The sequence below is a fragment of the Vanellus vanellus genome (assembly GCF_965231255.1).
Source record: "Vanellus vanellus genome assembly, chromosome: 2".
In the NCBI taxonomy this organism is placed as follows: domain Eukaryota; kingdom Metazoa; phylum Chordata; class Aves; order Charadriiformes; family Charadriidae; genus Vanellus; species Vanellus vanellus.
The window spans coordinates 137,670,460-137,685,828 of NC_138906.1; the positions used below are offsets into that span (position 1 = coordinate 137,670,460).

Genomic DNA, 15,369 nt, shown 5'->3' on the forward strand with positions numbered 1-15,369 from the left:
AGTCTACTCCATATTGAGAACCCTCTAGTTCTTCTATTCCCATTCCATAACTTCATCTGTTTTTCTGGTGTTCTAAGTGTTGTTCTTTTTTTCTCCCATCCAGGTACTGCTATGTGGATATTTGTTAGCAATGACTGATGTGGAATCTACATATGCAGACTTTATTGCTTCAGGAAGAACAGGTAGAAGAAATGCATTACATGACATCCTTGTGTCCTCTCCGGGAGGGAACTCTAGTGAACTAGCCTTAAAGTTATCAGAGCTTGATATAAACAAAGCAGGTGAGTACCTTTTGGTCTGTTATTATATTTATTTAAAACGACAGGTATTACACAAAACATGGTTTATGTGCATGCGTTATTCCCTTGTCCCTCAGCAACAAAAATATTTTTTTCTTATAATGGAAGATCAGCAGGGGTTGCCTGCAATAAAGAAGCCCAGATTTCATAAATGGGAAGGGTGGTTATTTGCAAATATAACATATTACTGGAAAAAGGAAAGTCATTCTGCAGTGAGTCTGTAGTGGCGGGTTCCATATCAGGATAAATTTTATGGAAAATCAATTCAAGGAAGAAAATAAGGAAGTCTTTATTAAAACCCAACTCTTCATAATATGCTTTGATGGATGCTTTTTGTTTGAAGCCTGTAGAAGCCATGTGTCTGCTTGAAAGGTTATTGTGGTGATTAATTTTGCTTTCAGCTTCTAGAGGGCAGAGTAGTATCAATGCACTGTTGGTTGTTTTACTTGGATATTTGTTGCTGGGTAGATTGTCTTTTTCCCCTTTCTGCTGATACTTTGTCCTTCTTTTAAGGTGATTAGTACTAATGCGATCCTAAATCTTACTTCACTGCTAACGTTACCAAAATTTTTATCTGGTTGTGCACCTTCAGTTGAGAGGAAGGAGGGACAAAGTATGGTGAAGGGCCTTACATTAAATAGAAATAATAATATGTCTTTGTAATTATTTTCATGTTATGACGGGTGGGGGTTAATAAACTGATCTTACAGCTATTTGAAAGCCCTTTTCAGATCTTAGGAAAAGGTCTTATGATTATTTTAATAACAGCAGAAGAAAACAAGTGCAGCAAAGAATAAACTTGATAAGCAGCTGCCCTGTTTGTCACTGGGAAAAATACGCGCACAACAGCAAGAGTTCTGAGAGGGCAGTCTCATCACTGGACAATGAGATGTGGGCAGCGTGGTGTTTGGGTGGTTGTAGTGCAGTTTGGAGTGGGGATTCTGTTTTTGGCTTTCAGACTAACATACATCCTAAGTCATTCCTTCTGCAGTTGCCAGTTTGGGGCCTATAGCTTCTAGATGCATGCAATTCTAACTGGGCAGGGCCTTTAATTTTTTTTCTATTTAAAAAGAAAATTTTATTAGTATGTGTGTCAGTGGGTCTACTTATTTTAATGTGGGGATACATGTAAAATGTTGGAAAAATATAAAGTAGGTGGCATTTGAAATGCATAATGCTAGCCTTCCTTCTTGCTTTAATTTTCTTCAGTCTCAAATTTACACTTAACTTAAAAATGGGGATTGTTTATATCTTATAAATGGACAAGATCAAAGAATTTTGTTAAGCTGTTAAATTTAAGCTGGAGTGACTGTAAGCCAGAACTGTGTTTTTTTGTGAGATATAAAAATGTGACTTTGTGCCTGTAATATATGTTGGTATGCGTTTTTTACATGCAGTTAGCTCTGTAGTGATGAGAATGGTTTAAATAACTGTTAGCCTAATTTTTAATACATAATTCAGTTTTTCTTGGAGACATCTTTTGCAGCTTGGGTACCTTAATCATTGCAGAAAAGTGTACAGAGTTGCTTATAAAACGAGCTTAGGTAGTAGATACACAAAAATGCCTGCATGCTTCTTAAGAAGGTTATGCAGTTTTAATTAGATACAATGCAAATATATTTAAATTTTGCATTATTAGTACACCTAGATGCCAGATAAAAGTCTCCAAACCACAAATATTGGAAAATGCATTGTATTATCATTTGTATTAGTGTATTATCCCATCGTGTCTTTCCAAACCACAGAGAGGCTAAAAAATATTTTGCGTCCCACATTCTAGTTCAGAATATACTAGTGCTTGCAGGATGCATATATGCATCACACCTGAGAGGATTAAGAGAAAAACATGTTTGAGGGTTGTATCTTATTTCTTTCAAGGTGCATGTCAAACAATTTATGCTAAGTATTATATGATTATACAAATACAGACAGACATAAAAGTTTTGATTCTTTTTTTCATTTTTCTTTTATTCTTCTTACAGCTATACGCATTTTCTTGCAAAAGTGCAAGTGCGTTTGTTTTCAGCTGCATGGAGTAATGGCAGACTAGGATAATGCAGATTAAAAAAAAGGTTATTATAAAACATATGTAAATTAAGCTACCCAAGCATATTTAATACATTCACTTCGAAAAGTCTGCAGATACATTTCCTGTAAAGAACAGGAACAGCTTTGAATAGCATTAGGCAGTGAGGCCTTGTTCAAAGACCACATATTTTTTGTCGTGCAGTATTTGATACCAGAATTGAGTGCTGGTTAATCCCCTCATTGATGAGCCAACAACAGATAATCAAGAGGTTTACTGCATAATTATTTATAATACGTGTAATTACTGTGTAATACTCTCCCTTCAAAACAACTGTTCCAGTGTTCTTTGTCCATAATAAGCTAACAACCTGCTAATATCTATGGAATAGACATTTACCAAATTTCAAAATATATGTTCCAAGTACTCTGTGGCAACGCATTTTATTTAAATTTAGTAAAAGCAACACTGCGTACATCTGATAAGTAGAAAGCTGCAACAGAAATCATAAGACAGAAGGCAAAAGAAAGATTTTAGTAGGGAAATCAGCAGGTAGCTTACCTGCTCAACTCTCTCTCAAGGTAACCAGTGCAATTCCAAGAAACTTTATATTCAGTTCATCTTGCAGGCGATGGTAGCTAAATAAAGTTGTAAGGAAAAAGTACAATGAAGAACGAGGACCCGTCTCTGCAAGTCTAATCTCTAAAACAAACTGCTGGTTTTCTAGGTGTCTGTAGAACATAAATTCAGTGCAGAAGTGGAAAGGAGACTTCCTTGTAAAAGTTGCAATAGTCCAGCCATCTACAACCATCTACGTTAAAGTCACTCGGAATTGGAATGAAGGACTGATTGTAGAAATTTGTGATTGAAAGTTATTTTAGTTCATGGTAGAAATGTTTTAGGTGTAAGCATTGGGAACACCAGTAGACACTGGAGAGTCAGTAATGTTACAGAAGAAAAATGACTTAAAAGCTGCACGTTAGCAGAACTAGTAACTGTTGCTAGCTTACCAACTCACAACTATATTATGGCTTACAGTATCATATCATTTGCTTTGGAGTTTTTTAATACTGCCTGTTGATTTCAAAATGGTCTGTAAGAATCTCAACTCTTAAAAGCTTATAGCCATCATATTCTGAAGGAAGAATAGTTCAAGAGTGTGCTTAGGCAATTTGGGGATTCTCAGAACCTAGAAGCCAAAATATTTCCTTAAATGTATTTTAAGGCCTTTGGTAGGAAAGCTGTGCCAGCAGAAGGACAAAGTCTGTAGTGCCAAGGCAGTGTATTATAGATTAAATGGATTTAGGCTAGTGAGTTTTTTCACAGAAGTGGTATATTAGAACCTTTGTGATCTTTCTCTGAATCTTTGTGCACTATGTTTAACATTTAGGTAGTGAAATGTTCAAGCTTTGTGTCCAGGATGATTTTTCTTTTAAAAACAAATACCTTGCAAGGTTTTTTTCTCTTGAGTTTTGTCTTATTTTGTTGTGGGATTTTGTTTTGTTTTGTTTTTAATAGGAATATTTTCAGAGAAGCATGACTTGCCCAGATAGTATAAGAGATATTAAAGAATGAATGGAGTACAGAGCAGGCAAAAAATAAATTAAAAGAATCATATTTCACTCATCTGTTGGCTATAGCCCTAACAATAGGAAATAATTGCACATAGATCCATCCTGATGGAATCCTTTGTAATGTGGGAGATAAAACTAAGAAATAAAAAGTTTTCTGAGAAAGTGCCTTTCAAAACAAGTTTTTATTTATTACTCAACCCATAATGAATAGAACAAACCTCACTGTAGTTTAATCAAACTTCCATACAACTTTTCATCAGGTTGCATTTGATAATTACCAGTACCCTCTGAGGCATTTTGCTGCCTAAACACTCAGTGCATGCACAGAATACAGCTGAGTTTTTCACAATGTTCTTTGCAATGCAAAAAACTTTTTTTTTCCATTAGCTATGTGCCATTTCTTCTATATAGAAGAGAGAAGGTGTTTATGCTCCTTATTTCTATAAAAAATAAAGCTGCAGATGTACAGTGTGGTTTGAAATGGGGAAATGATAAATATCTGTATTGAGAACCCTGCCTTTATTCTAAAGATCTATAGATTAAAGAGGCACTGCTACCTCTACTTAGACCTCTTTACAACTTAGTCCATGGAATTTTCTTAACTACTGTATCAAGCCAGTTCAATACAAATTACTCAGAATCTTTGCAAGATACAAGAGGCGACATATGTCTTAACATTATTCCTTACCTAACTTTATTCCTTATTATGTACTTACAGCTAATTAGTCCAGTGTTCAGTGTCTTCTGTCTTACTTGCACTTACCTTCTAGCTGTCTGAACCTGTTAGGCCTTTAATTGTTAGGTGAAATAGAATACTTTGCATACAGGGACTAATAGACCATTGTCACTGCACTTCTTAGCTGCCTTTAGACAGGCTTTATGAGTTGTCTGCTCACTGTGCCACTGTAAGTTGTTTTCTATTCCTCAGATCATTCAGTGGTTTGCAGTGAGACAGCTGGACTGAACGCCATGGGGTGTGGTACTGAAAATAGACACGCAGAACGAACACAGTTTTAACAAACTATTGCTTTTATTGAAGTTGCATCTCTTTATAGTAAATTCTGTTCGGACTTAGTGCAATGAAGTTTTTTAGCTTATATTGTCATAGTATCATAGTGAATAAATTGTCAAAAATACCCTGCTGTTTTTGTTAAATTCTTTCACTTCTAGCTACCTTAGCTAGTCTATACTTCAAATGATAGTGGTGGTTGCAGATAGGTATTTGTTTTTGAAGGTGTCTCTTGAGATGCAAAGTACAGCTATCTTATTAGTAAAAGGTTTCATATTTAATGCAAGATTTCGGTTTCCTTTTGCTTTGGTTTTTACACTGGTGGATGAACATTTGGGGTTCTGGGAGCGAAAACACTTTGGTTTAGGGTGGATCACTCGTCATTTTCTTGTATGTTATAGAAGGCGAAGGAGATGCACAACGAAATCCAAGTGAGCAAACCGGGGAGGCCCAAGGGGAGGCAGCAAAGCAAGAAAGCTGACATCCAATTTTGACCGGCTGGAGCAGCTGCTGGATGTTTTCAGACTACAAGAGCATGCTGGAACAAATTTGTTTCCATGAGCAAGCTGGTGGAAAAGAAAGTGCATGTGTCTTCACTGCTGGAACCCACTCAACACAAGGCTAAAAATGGGGGTGCAAGCTGTGGCAGAAGACAGAATTTTCTCTACCTCTGTCATTAGCAATGGTTGAACATGTATTGATTTTTTGGGATAGTGTCATCAGATGGATCCCTTCGTAATGACTACTTGATGGGAACACTTTTAGAAAGCAGAACAGGTAAATCTTGTAGCAAATGGCCTTTGAAACGTCAGAGGATCTAATTGTGTATCTTAAGAAAAGGCTTGTGTGATCCTCAGAGTTTAAAATTCTCTGGCCAAAGTGTTCACCCATTAAAAGAACTGTAAAGAAAGCACTGTTTTTAGAACTTTGCGTCTGTTTTACAGCTCTGTTATTTACAATGGTTTTTGTATTGTACAACTTAAATGCTCCACACTGCCCCTTCTCAACTGCTTATGAAGAATATTTCTGTTACTGTGAATTTTTCTACCACGCGTTTTGAAAGGGCTGGTTTTTTGCATAATGTGGTGATGTGCACATGATAGATTTAAAACGTCAACCGCTAAATTGATTATGCCTAAACCTAAATGACTCAGCCACACTCTAATTTGTTACTAGATGAGCCTTCAAAACGATTTGTTAATGTGAATACTTCAGCGTGTTTTGTGTCCTTGGTACAGTTTTGCCACTTGCCTGTAGTTAGTTGCATATCAGAGACTCAAATTGAATCTTTTCTGTTATTCTTCCCCATTTTTCTAATTTTACTTCCAATTTCTTAATCTTTCTCCGAGATATTTTTTTAAAATGTTAGTCCAAGTATTTTATTGTTACGGTAGTTTTAAGAATACATTTCTAACCTTATATGGGTTGAAATTCAAACAAATTCCGTGGTGCTAGAGAATTTCCTGGTTCACATTGTTGAAGATGGGCCTTGTTTACACACCGCAGAATAACTGGTATAGGTTAGTGCCAATTATGTACTCTGGAATGAGTTTTAGATTGCAGAATAGTCCAACTAGTGGATCATGGGCTGGATCCAGCCAGGGGGACTTTTTTTTTTTTCTTTTTTTTTTTTTTTCTCCCTATTCCTTGCCTTTGCCTCAGCTGATCAGGCTGTTGAGTTTGCACAGCCAGTAGCCTGTTACTGATGCACCAGGTACAGCCAAGTACTAGAAGCTGGTACCTTTTGGCTCGGATGTGGAGAGGGAAATGAGAGACTTGGCATCTAGCACCCAAAAGACTGGATTTTTCCCATTTCAGCTATTCCAAAATGACAGTCCAAACTGAACCTTCATTGAAACACCAGGATAGCTTGTACATCCAGGGGATTACTTAAAATATCTACAAATCAATAACCTGTTCTGCAGTAGCTATGCCAATGTCCTTCCCCCCATCCCGCCCCAGTAGACAAGGCCATACCTGAGGCTGAGTACTGCAAAATAGGGCAGCCGCTCCTCTGTGTGACTAAGGTGAGTAAAGACAGTGACTGACTAGTAAACCATGGCAATCACATAAGCACCAATCACAAAGTCAGAAGATTTGTTTTCTTTTATTAACAGGAGGTGATGTCACTTTCTTTATATATAGTATATATATTATATATATTTTTGTGTTGTTGTTGGTTTCGAATGTTATGCACTTTTTAATGTTTGTAAACTTTTACTAATGAATAGTGTGATTGCTTCCTGAATATATTAATCATCAGTTAACAAAACATCTTTGTGGCCACAGCTGTTTGTTTCTACCATATGTATCATAGTACTTGTCACCTGAAATTCTTTTGTGACATGTGTGGAGAAAAAAAAAAAAAACACAACACTTCTGATCAGTATTATGAGCTCATTTATTAGTGTTAATAAAAAACAAGCCAGCAGTATGCTTGTGGCTCATTAGTGTAATATTAACTCTCACCTTTTATTGTTTGGAAGCTGAATGCCTTGCTGTCTTATTAGCTGTCAAAAGCCCTATCTTCTTGGTAACAGAAGTAGTCCATTTGCTTTGAAAATACTATTACCCTTAAACTAATTATTTATTCATTTGTTTCATTTGGTGTTCCTTTCAAAGTTAACACCTTATGATTGATTTTTATTTTTTTTTTTTTTATTATTATTATTATCCCCCTCCCACTTGCTCTTCCATCAGGTCTTCAAGCTGAACTGGTTGCCCCTTTGTCATGGACTAGTTACTGTCAATCTAGCATAAACACCAGAAGGAAATAAGATTCTAGGGCTTTTTATAGTGTTACTTTATTGATGATCCGTGAAACATCATCAATAGAATGTCACAGAAAAAGGCAATAGTGGAATAAGTAATTACAGTACATTAAAGTGTTGGTTTTCCTTATTTTCCTTCAGTGCTTTTCTTTATTTCAGTATACTTTCCTTCTTAATTCTTCTGTGTTGTGAAATAAAATTCATTTCGGCCTTTACTTTCTATTTTGTACCTGTTTCTTCTATTTCTCCTCTTGTTTTCTTTTGTTCTTAAAACAATTATGGAGGCCTTTGCTGGTTTTTGAAACACATCTGTTTGTAATGGAAAATAGCGCTGTTAATTTTAGTAGATTAAAAGGCTGCTTATGTTCCTTATCCCCTAAAAGTGTATGAGTGCTTGCTTTATCACTTGAACTCTGCTCACTCTATTTATTTGGAGTATTTCTGTAGCATCTATAAGCATGCCTTATTTTATGTAAACGTGTGGTTAGTCTGTGCCAAATCATGGCACTGTATCTTGAGTACCATAATTACCCAAGCAATTACAAAAGAGCTAGTTCAAGTGTAGTTATATCTTTATTTCTGTGTAATTGCATCATGTAACAGGGGGACACTGATGGCAGAATTGGACTATTAACTGGGTTATTTTTCCCTTTGCTAGTTAACTTTTTCAGTAAGCCTGCCACTCTGGTGTCTCTCAGTATCTTCTTTATATTTTATTGTTCTCAGGATAGGTAAAATGTTTAAATGTTTGTTTAATCCAGGATTATGTTAGAAAAACCTGTCCAAAAACTATATAAACTCAAAAAAGTTAGGTTTGGACTATCAGCTTAATAGAATACCCTTAAAGGTTTGGTTTTGCTGAGTTTTTTTGGTGGTGGGTTTTTGTTTGTTTTACTGTCTCTTTAGGTGTATGTTTTCCATGCTTCCTTCACCCTGAAAGCCCAATCACTTAAAAAAAAAAAAAATAGTCTCTGTACTCACATTTTTGTTGCCCGTAACAAAGTCTATGACTATGTTTGCAAGTATTGCACTTGCAGGGTTTAGATTCTCCATTCACTGGAAACACGAAGAATATAGAACGAGAATTGACAGGGATATTGGAATTTCTTCTGCATATTTCCATTAATGTCCATGTGCTTCAAAAAGCTTCTATTGAAAGATAGCAGCAATCATGCACGTACCATTATTCAAACTATTATACCATTATATAAAACTATCAATTTAAGCCAGAAGTTCACCGTGACCTTCCGTTCAACAATTATTAAATAAATATGAAAAAGTCCGTATATTTGCTACTTGTCCCAGCTATTTCCCTTGCCATGTTTTTTCCACAATTTTGAAGTGGGAAAAATTGTATCCCGGTATGAGTGACAGGTCCAGAGGAGTTAAATTTCATGCAAATAGATAATGAAATGATCTGGTGTCCAGAAGGAGGGAGCAACTACCAAAGTGGTTAAGCTGGAACTTCTACAGGATGAATGCCTTCCTCAACTACAGTGAAGGATTCCTGGTGTGCTTAATGTTTATATTTTATGTTTCAGAAACATCAATGATTTTTTTACAAAGGAAAGACTGAGAGCTGTTGTTGAAACTGAGCACAGTAATGTAACCTCTAATTTGATAGTTTGCCTTACCTCAGCAGTATTCCTATGTTAAACTGCTGTATTTTTGCCCTGACTTCTTTGTTTTGTTCTGCCTGTCTTCCTGGCTGGTTTATTTTCTGTCCTGTGCTACCCTCATGTAAAATAATACCCTAGAAATACATGGATATGGAATTCTGTATTGGATTTTCTGTGTGTTCAACTGACTAAAGTCTTGCAGTGGAAACGTGGTTTCTCTTTATCTTTTTGATCAATGCACAAAGGGGAATCTGCTTCAAAGTTCTCAACGCAATATAAGCAATAGAGCCAGGATGGAAGTGTGAGTTCAAGAAGATCAGCCAGCAATATAAGGAGGACATCTTTTTTACTAGTAAGGCGGGTGGAGCCCATGCAGAAAATAGCTTCCTCCATCATGTGATAGACAGTCAGGATGTGTTGGTCTTACCTAAAAAGAAGATAAATTGTTCAACCTAGGTGATATTTTGACTTCAGAACCACCTTCAGGTTTTCAACATGCTCTAGAACAGAAGCATGCATAAATCTGTGGCCCTTACCCTTAAGACAAATGGGAATCACTACATTCTAATGAAAGAGAATGAGAAATTTCTTAGATAACTTAGAATACAGGATACTCTCTGAAAAGCAGAAACTTTTAACAGCTAGGAAGATGATTGAAATCAAGGTAGTAGCAGGAACCTTCTCCCTGTTCTCTGCAGGCTCAGACTGAACTCTATTCTTTCCTGCCTTTTTGGTTGTGATCAGGGGTAATATACTGAATGCAAGAGAAGAAGGACAGAGGTGGTCAATATGGATGTTTGGTATATTTCCACTATTATTTTATTTACATAAAGTACTGCCAATATCTGTCTGAGAGAAAATAATGGTGAAGCAATGGTCTGGACAAATACAATAACAGGGTACTGAATCAGTTCCTACTGTTGTATGTAACATTTAATAATTGTGACTTGATGAAATATGAACAAATCTTGCAAGAGAGTAAAGCTAAACACAAATATAGTGCACAAGAAGCATCCCCATCTTCTGAAAGCAGTAGGACTTCATACCCTACCCTTTTACATTGATTCTTACATTGTGGCTCGGAGCTGCTGATGCTTTAGGTTGGAGGGCAGGACAGACTTATCAACTCATGGCATTTGTGTACAAATGATCTCTGGGTCTTTTCAGGCAGCACATTATGCTTCAGTACCCTGAAACCAAGTGTCTTTGAAAAGATCAATGCTAGTAATGACTTGCTTATGAGTTCTTAAGTAAGCTTTTAGCAAATTAGCCATCAGTATACATTTTCAATCCTATTTGCTACTAAGAAATTCTGTGGTGCTGATCCATAAATGTAGTGTAAAAGGTGATAGATAGCCTGATACAGGCTTGACCGAGGCAGATCCTCTTGAGTGCTCCCAAAATGTCTTGAGACAAAAATGTTTGCAAAAAATCCACGCTACCTTCTTGCACGAGCAAGGACAGATGATAAGTGTTTTGTATTTGTTAAATAATAAACCTATTGTATCAGTGGTTAATCAGTTAGTGCTTAAATCTACTTCCATGAAAGAAACACTCTTTGATCCTGAAAAATTAATCAAAAGTCACATATTGTCGAAGAGATGGATACTACTAGTACTAGTGTGGCCCAAATAATGCATGTGTTAGCAGGGGAGTTGATCTATTCTGCATGTGTTTTGCTACATTAGCATGTAAATCAAGTCTCATTGTGTTCATCAAAAATGGATATTGCAAACAGATACACAGAAGCAGTTTTTAAGTATGAACACATAAATAGTGGCTTCCAAGGCAGCAGAGGATGAAAACGAGATTTTTTTACCATGTAGCATGCTGACAGATCCATTTCATTACTAGTATGCTTCCATTTGCATGTCTTTTTTTCATTAAAAAAAGAACAACGTAGGTGTGATTGTGCAAAAAAAAAAAAAAAAATCACTATTGCAATGCGCACATCAGCAAAACCGTGATTTGTCTCAATAATTTGAGTTCTGTTGTTACTTGGGACCTCAAATGGCAAGTATCTAGCCAATGTATTAGCCATATCTTTGACGCAGGAATGTTTTATCATTAATTTCAGTGGAGTTTCACTGTGTTTCCTACTAGTTCAGTTCACTCACTTGCCTGTAAAATGATTTCTGCTGTCCACGTTCTTTTCAGTTCAGTGATTTAGCTGGCTATTGATGTAATAACGTGTACTGTGAAAGTTAAAAACTCATGTACAGTAATGATATCTATCTGCTGCTTTAATATTTCTCTTTATTAATAGAACAGGACGTATATGAGTCATTGGGGTCAGGAGCTACTCAGAAACGTCCTGGGACTGCCATCACTGGTGGGAATCCAATAACTACTCTTGGAAAAGGCCGTGCAAGTGTTTTGATGGAATGGCGTTAGTTACAGCCGAATGTGAAAGAACAAGACTATGGGTAAATTTGGGGAGGGGGGGGATGGGATGGAGGGTAAGCTTGCAGTTTTACACAGGTAGTCTGAAAACCATGTCCTCGGGAAAATGTGACTACTAAATTAGATTTGACAAACTTATAATCTTATACTCTTATAATCTTAAGAAGTTTTGCCATACAACACATCATTGTATTTAGAAATCTTTTGCAGGCTAATGATTTCCCCTCAACAAGGATGGCACACAATTTATCAAAACACACGTTGATCGCAAGATGCAGTAGAAAGTAGAAATAGTCAATCTGCCTGTACAGCCATGAGAAAAGTGTCACTGCTGCACATTGCCCCCCCTCACATTACAGCATCTGCAGGTAGTGCTTGTGACTGTTGCAACACATTGAATTTTAATTTGGTTGGAACAGGATTTTCAAGAGACTCTGTGGAATACATCTGAACCATACGTTATATCACCAGGCAGGGCTGATAATATTTTATCAACTAATTATTTCTTCCTATCTGATGTCCAAATGAAATCAAATTTACTATTCACTCTAATGTATGCTTCTGAATATCCATGTGGTAATAAATATGGCACTATTTAGGCGGTAGTGTAATAAGATGTCTTGTAGTCATTTGTAATGTCCTATGGATCTGTACTATTTTATACCTATATCGACACTGAAAATACAGTAGATGCTTTCCAACTAAATATCAGAGACCAAATGGGAATATGCAGCGTAGGAAATACTGTGTGATATTTTGCTTTTGGTAATATACACTCATCTCTTTTTACTAATCCTGGAAGTTATACACAAGTGCAAATAGGACGCAACTTACATGTTTCAGTAAAAGATCTTCATTTCCACAGCCTCATCTTTGATCCTGCAATGCAGTCAAAATGTAGACTGTGTAACATCTCATTATAGTCATCATTTCCCTAGCAACAGACATATTCTCAATACATTATACAGTATACTTCAGAGAACAGGGCATGCTGTAAGGGAAGAAGATGGATGACTTAACAGGTCTTTTTCATCTATAATTCTTCTCATCCAAGGAAAGAATTAAGAACTCTTTCAGGACAAAACACAACATCCTCATTCATTTGGAAGTGCAAACACCAACGCTATATAATAGCAATGATCCTATAGAAACTGCTACCACTGTGGCGTTGTTATGGAGCCCTCCCCCCCAAAAAAATAAAAAAACGCAGGCACCCTGGAAAGTAAGCGATGAATAGCACACGGACACCTCCTGGTGGCACTGGGTAGTATTCTAAATAGAAGGATTAGAAATTAAACCGACCTACAGAAACTAAAGTCCAAACAGCCATGGTGGATCTGGGATGATTAAGGTGTTGAGAAAATTCTTTGGAAATCATGAGAGCAAAGTACTGTAAATGCATCTTTTACATGATTGAATTATAGGCTTGGCTTTTGTCCTTCATCTCTTAAAATGCTTATTATTTTTCAGAGCTTCAGGATCTGCATCCATACCCCACAAATAAGATCTCCATAACTGCTGGAAATAGAAATGGGGTTTTAAAGTCGGCCTTGCAACTGATCCCAGTTGCTTAACTGAAATCAGAAATACATTATTCTCTTGTCTTCATACAAACTGTGATTGCTAAGAAGACAGCCCACAGAATCCCAGCCTGGATTTACCAGTCTGGCAGCACAGTCAAAACACTGTACCTTCCTGGTGACCTCTACTATCAGGAAATTAAGAACCTCAGTATATCAAATAGGCTTTAAATTAAAATAAGCCATCACAGCAAAAACAAAGAACACTCCTCTGACATTTGTGGGAAGTTTTTTCTTACTGGAATTCCTGGGGGGAAAAAAAAAAACAAACCAAAAAAAAAAAAACCAAACCAAAAAAAAACTAAAACAGAAAGGTCATCAAGGCAAATTCAGAAGGGATATTCCAAAGCATACAGGGTGTTTATGATAGACCTCTCTGTCCTGGTGCCAATCCCATGATCAGGGCCGAGCAACTAGATGTTAAAGAGACCAATAATGAAGGGATTTGGTGGCTATTACCATAAGTAGCCCAAGATGTTTCAAAGAGAAAAGGAGCACGAGAGCAACTTTTTAGTGCAGAAAAGAAGAGATCATACAGAAAGGTGGCTGAGAAGCCCCTTCATTTTAGTAATCATTTAAACAAGACTTCCTTCCGTTTCCTCACAGACAGGCTTAGTGTTGGACCATATGAAAGGACACAATGTGCTCCTAAACTATATCTCTAATCCCAGGCATGACACCAGGAAAGGTTGGTCAAACATACTTATGTATTAATATGCTATACAAGTGCAGAAGTCTCAGAAAGCTTCTTTTCTGAAGATTAACAATACCATGCAGCAATTAGAGTCCTACCACCTCTTCCACCTCACCTGCCAAAATGTGTCCTGTTGCTGACAGACAGTCTCACATCTAGGCTTTAGTTTTTTTTCTTTCTTCAAAGAAGTACAACTTTTCAACATGTTTTTACAATAGACCAGAAGAGTCCTGAGATAGGATGTCAATCTCAAATGCCTAAAACAAATCAGACACTTAAAAAATCTCAGAGAGAACCTTCTTCACCAACATTGGTGCCTGTTTATATACATACAGCTAAAAGGTTTTCTACTGTCTCCAGTCCAAAATAGCTCTCTAGGCCATCACTCTTAATCCATAATATCCTTATTGCTTCTTTTTTTGTTTCAGTTAGTTCTACCACATTCCAAGAAGGTTGGACAGGTGTTTGAAGCTCTAGAAAAGTCTGCAATCTAAAATACTTGCCTTTTTAAAGGCAATACTTGCCAAAATAAAGGATTGTCCATTCACTTCAACCACAAAATTTTTGGTTATCGTAACACATAATCAATATTGTCACAACCTTGGTGAGTAAACCTAGTTTCTACCTTCTTTCCTGATGTCTGAAAAGTGACCTAGTGCTGCAGTGGGTTCCATTTTATATCAACAAATTTCTCCTTACACTATCTATATGTTCCTTCTTCAAAATCAAGTCCTTGGACCAACCATTTTTGGGATTATGAAACAATTCTGCATGACACAAAGCCACACAGAGAAATTACACCTTCAAAGTAGCCTATCTATGTTTTCACAAATTCAGGGTCCACAAAATATTGTAATATTATGAATTATGACAGTGATGGTAAGTTCTTGTGCAATGGTGCTCCCAAATATAGCAAAAATGTTATGCTTGTATCACTCAAAAAATAGAAATTGCTATTTAACTATTCCAAAAACAGTTCTCCCATGTGCGCAGCTTTGTCCAGTGGAGTTACTGGTATACCTAAATGTATGTAGCTGCCTGTGATCCTTATCAATTGTGGATTCTGTTTCTTTTGTTTGGGAACACATTATTCCCTAAAGCTTCCTTGGTTTTGAAAGCTGAAAATGATAAATCTCCCCGATGAATCCTGATATATATATATATATATATGTGAATATTCAAGGACTGGAAAAAATAGGCAGACATTCCTTTCTTTGGTGTGCTTTGTACTAGATACTGGCCTACGAAAGCAAAACAAGTTCCCATATTTAATATTACAGAAAAATCCACGCCCTTTACTGAATAGTATTCTTCTACCAAATTTTGGCCATAAAATACCCGATGTTAATGTCAGCTCCTTGTGTTGTCACTGTATTGCCCTGAAAACACTGCTG

The 15,369-nt window shown here is 36.6% G+C and overlaps 1 protein-coding gene across 1 annotated transcript in view; it reads left to right on the forward strand.

The window, feature by feature from the left end:
* The window catches only part of PKIA (cAMP-dependent protein kinase inhibitor alpha), a 44,509-nt gene extending 36,457 nt beyond the window's left edge, over positions 1 to 8,052 (forward strand). The window contains exons 2-3 of the mRNA XM_082499684.1: positions 104 to 281; positions 5,310 to 8,052. Coding sequence (XP_082355810.1) covers positions 131 to 281; positions 5,310 to 5,389 — 231 coding nt within the window. The 5' untranslated portion in view covers positions 104 to 130 and the 3' untranslated portion in view covers positions 5,390 to 8,052. The remainder of the gene's footprint in view (positions 1 to 103; positions 282 to 5,309) is intronic.
* Positions 8,053 to 15,369: the final 7,317 nt, after the last annotated feature.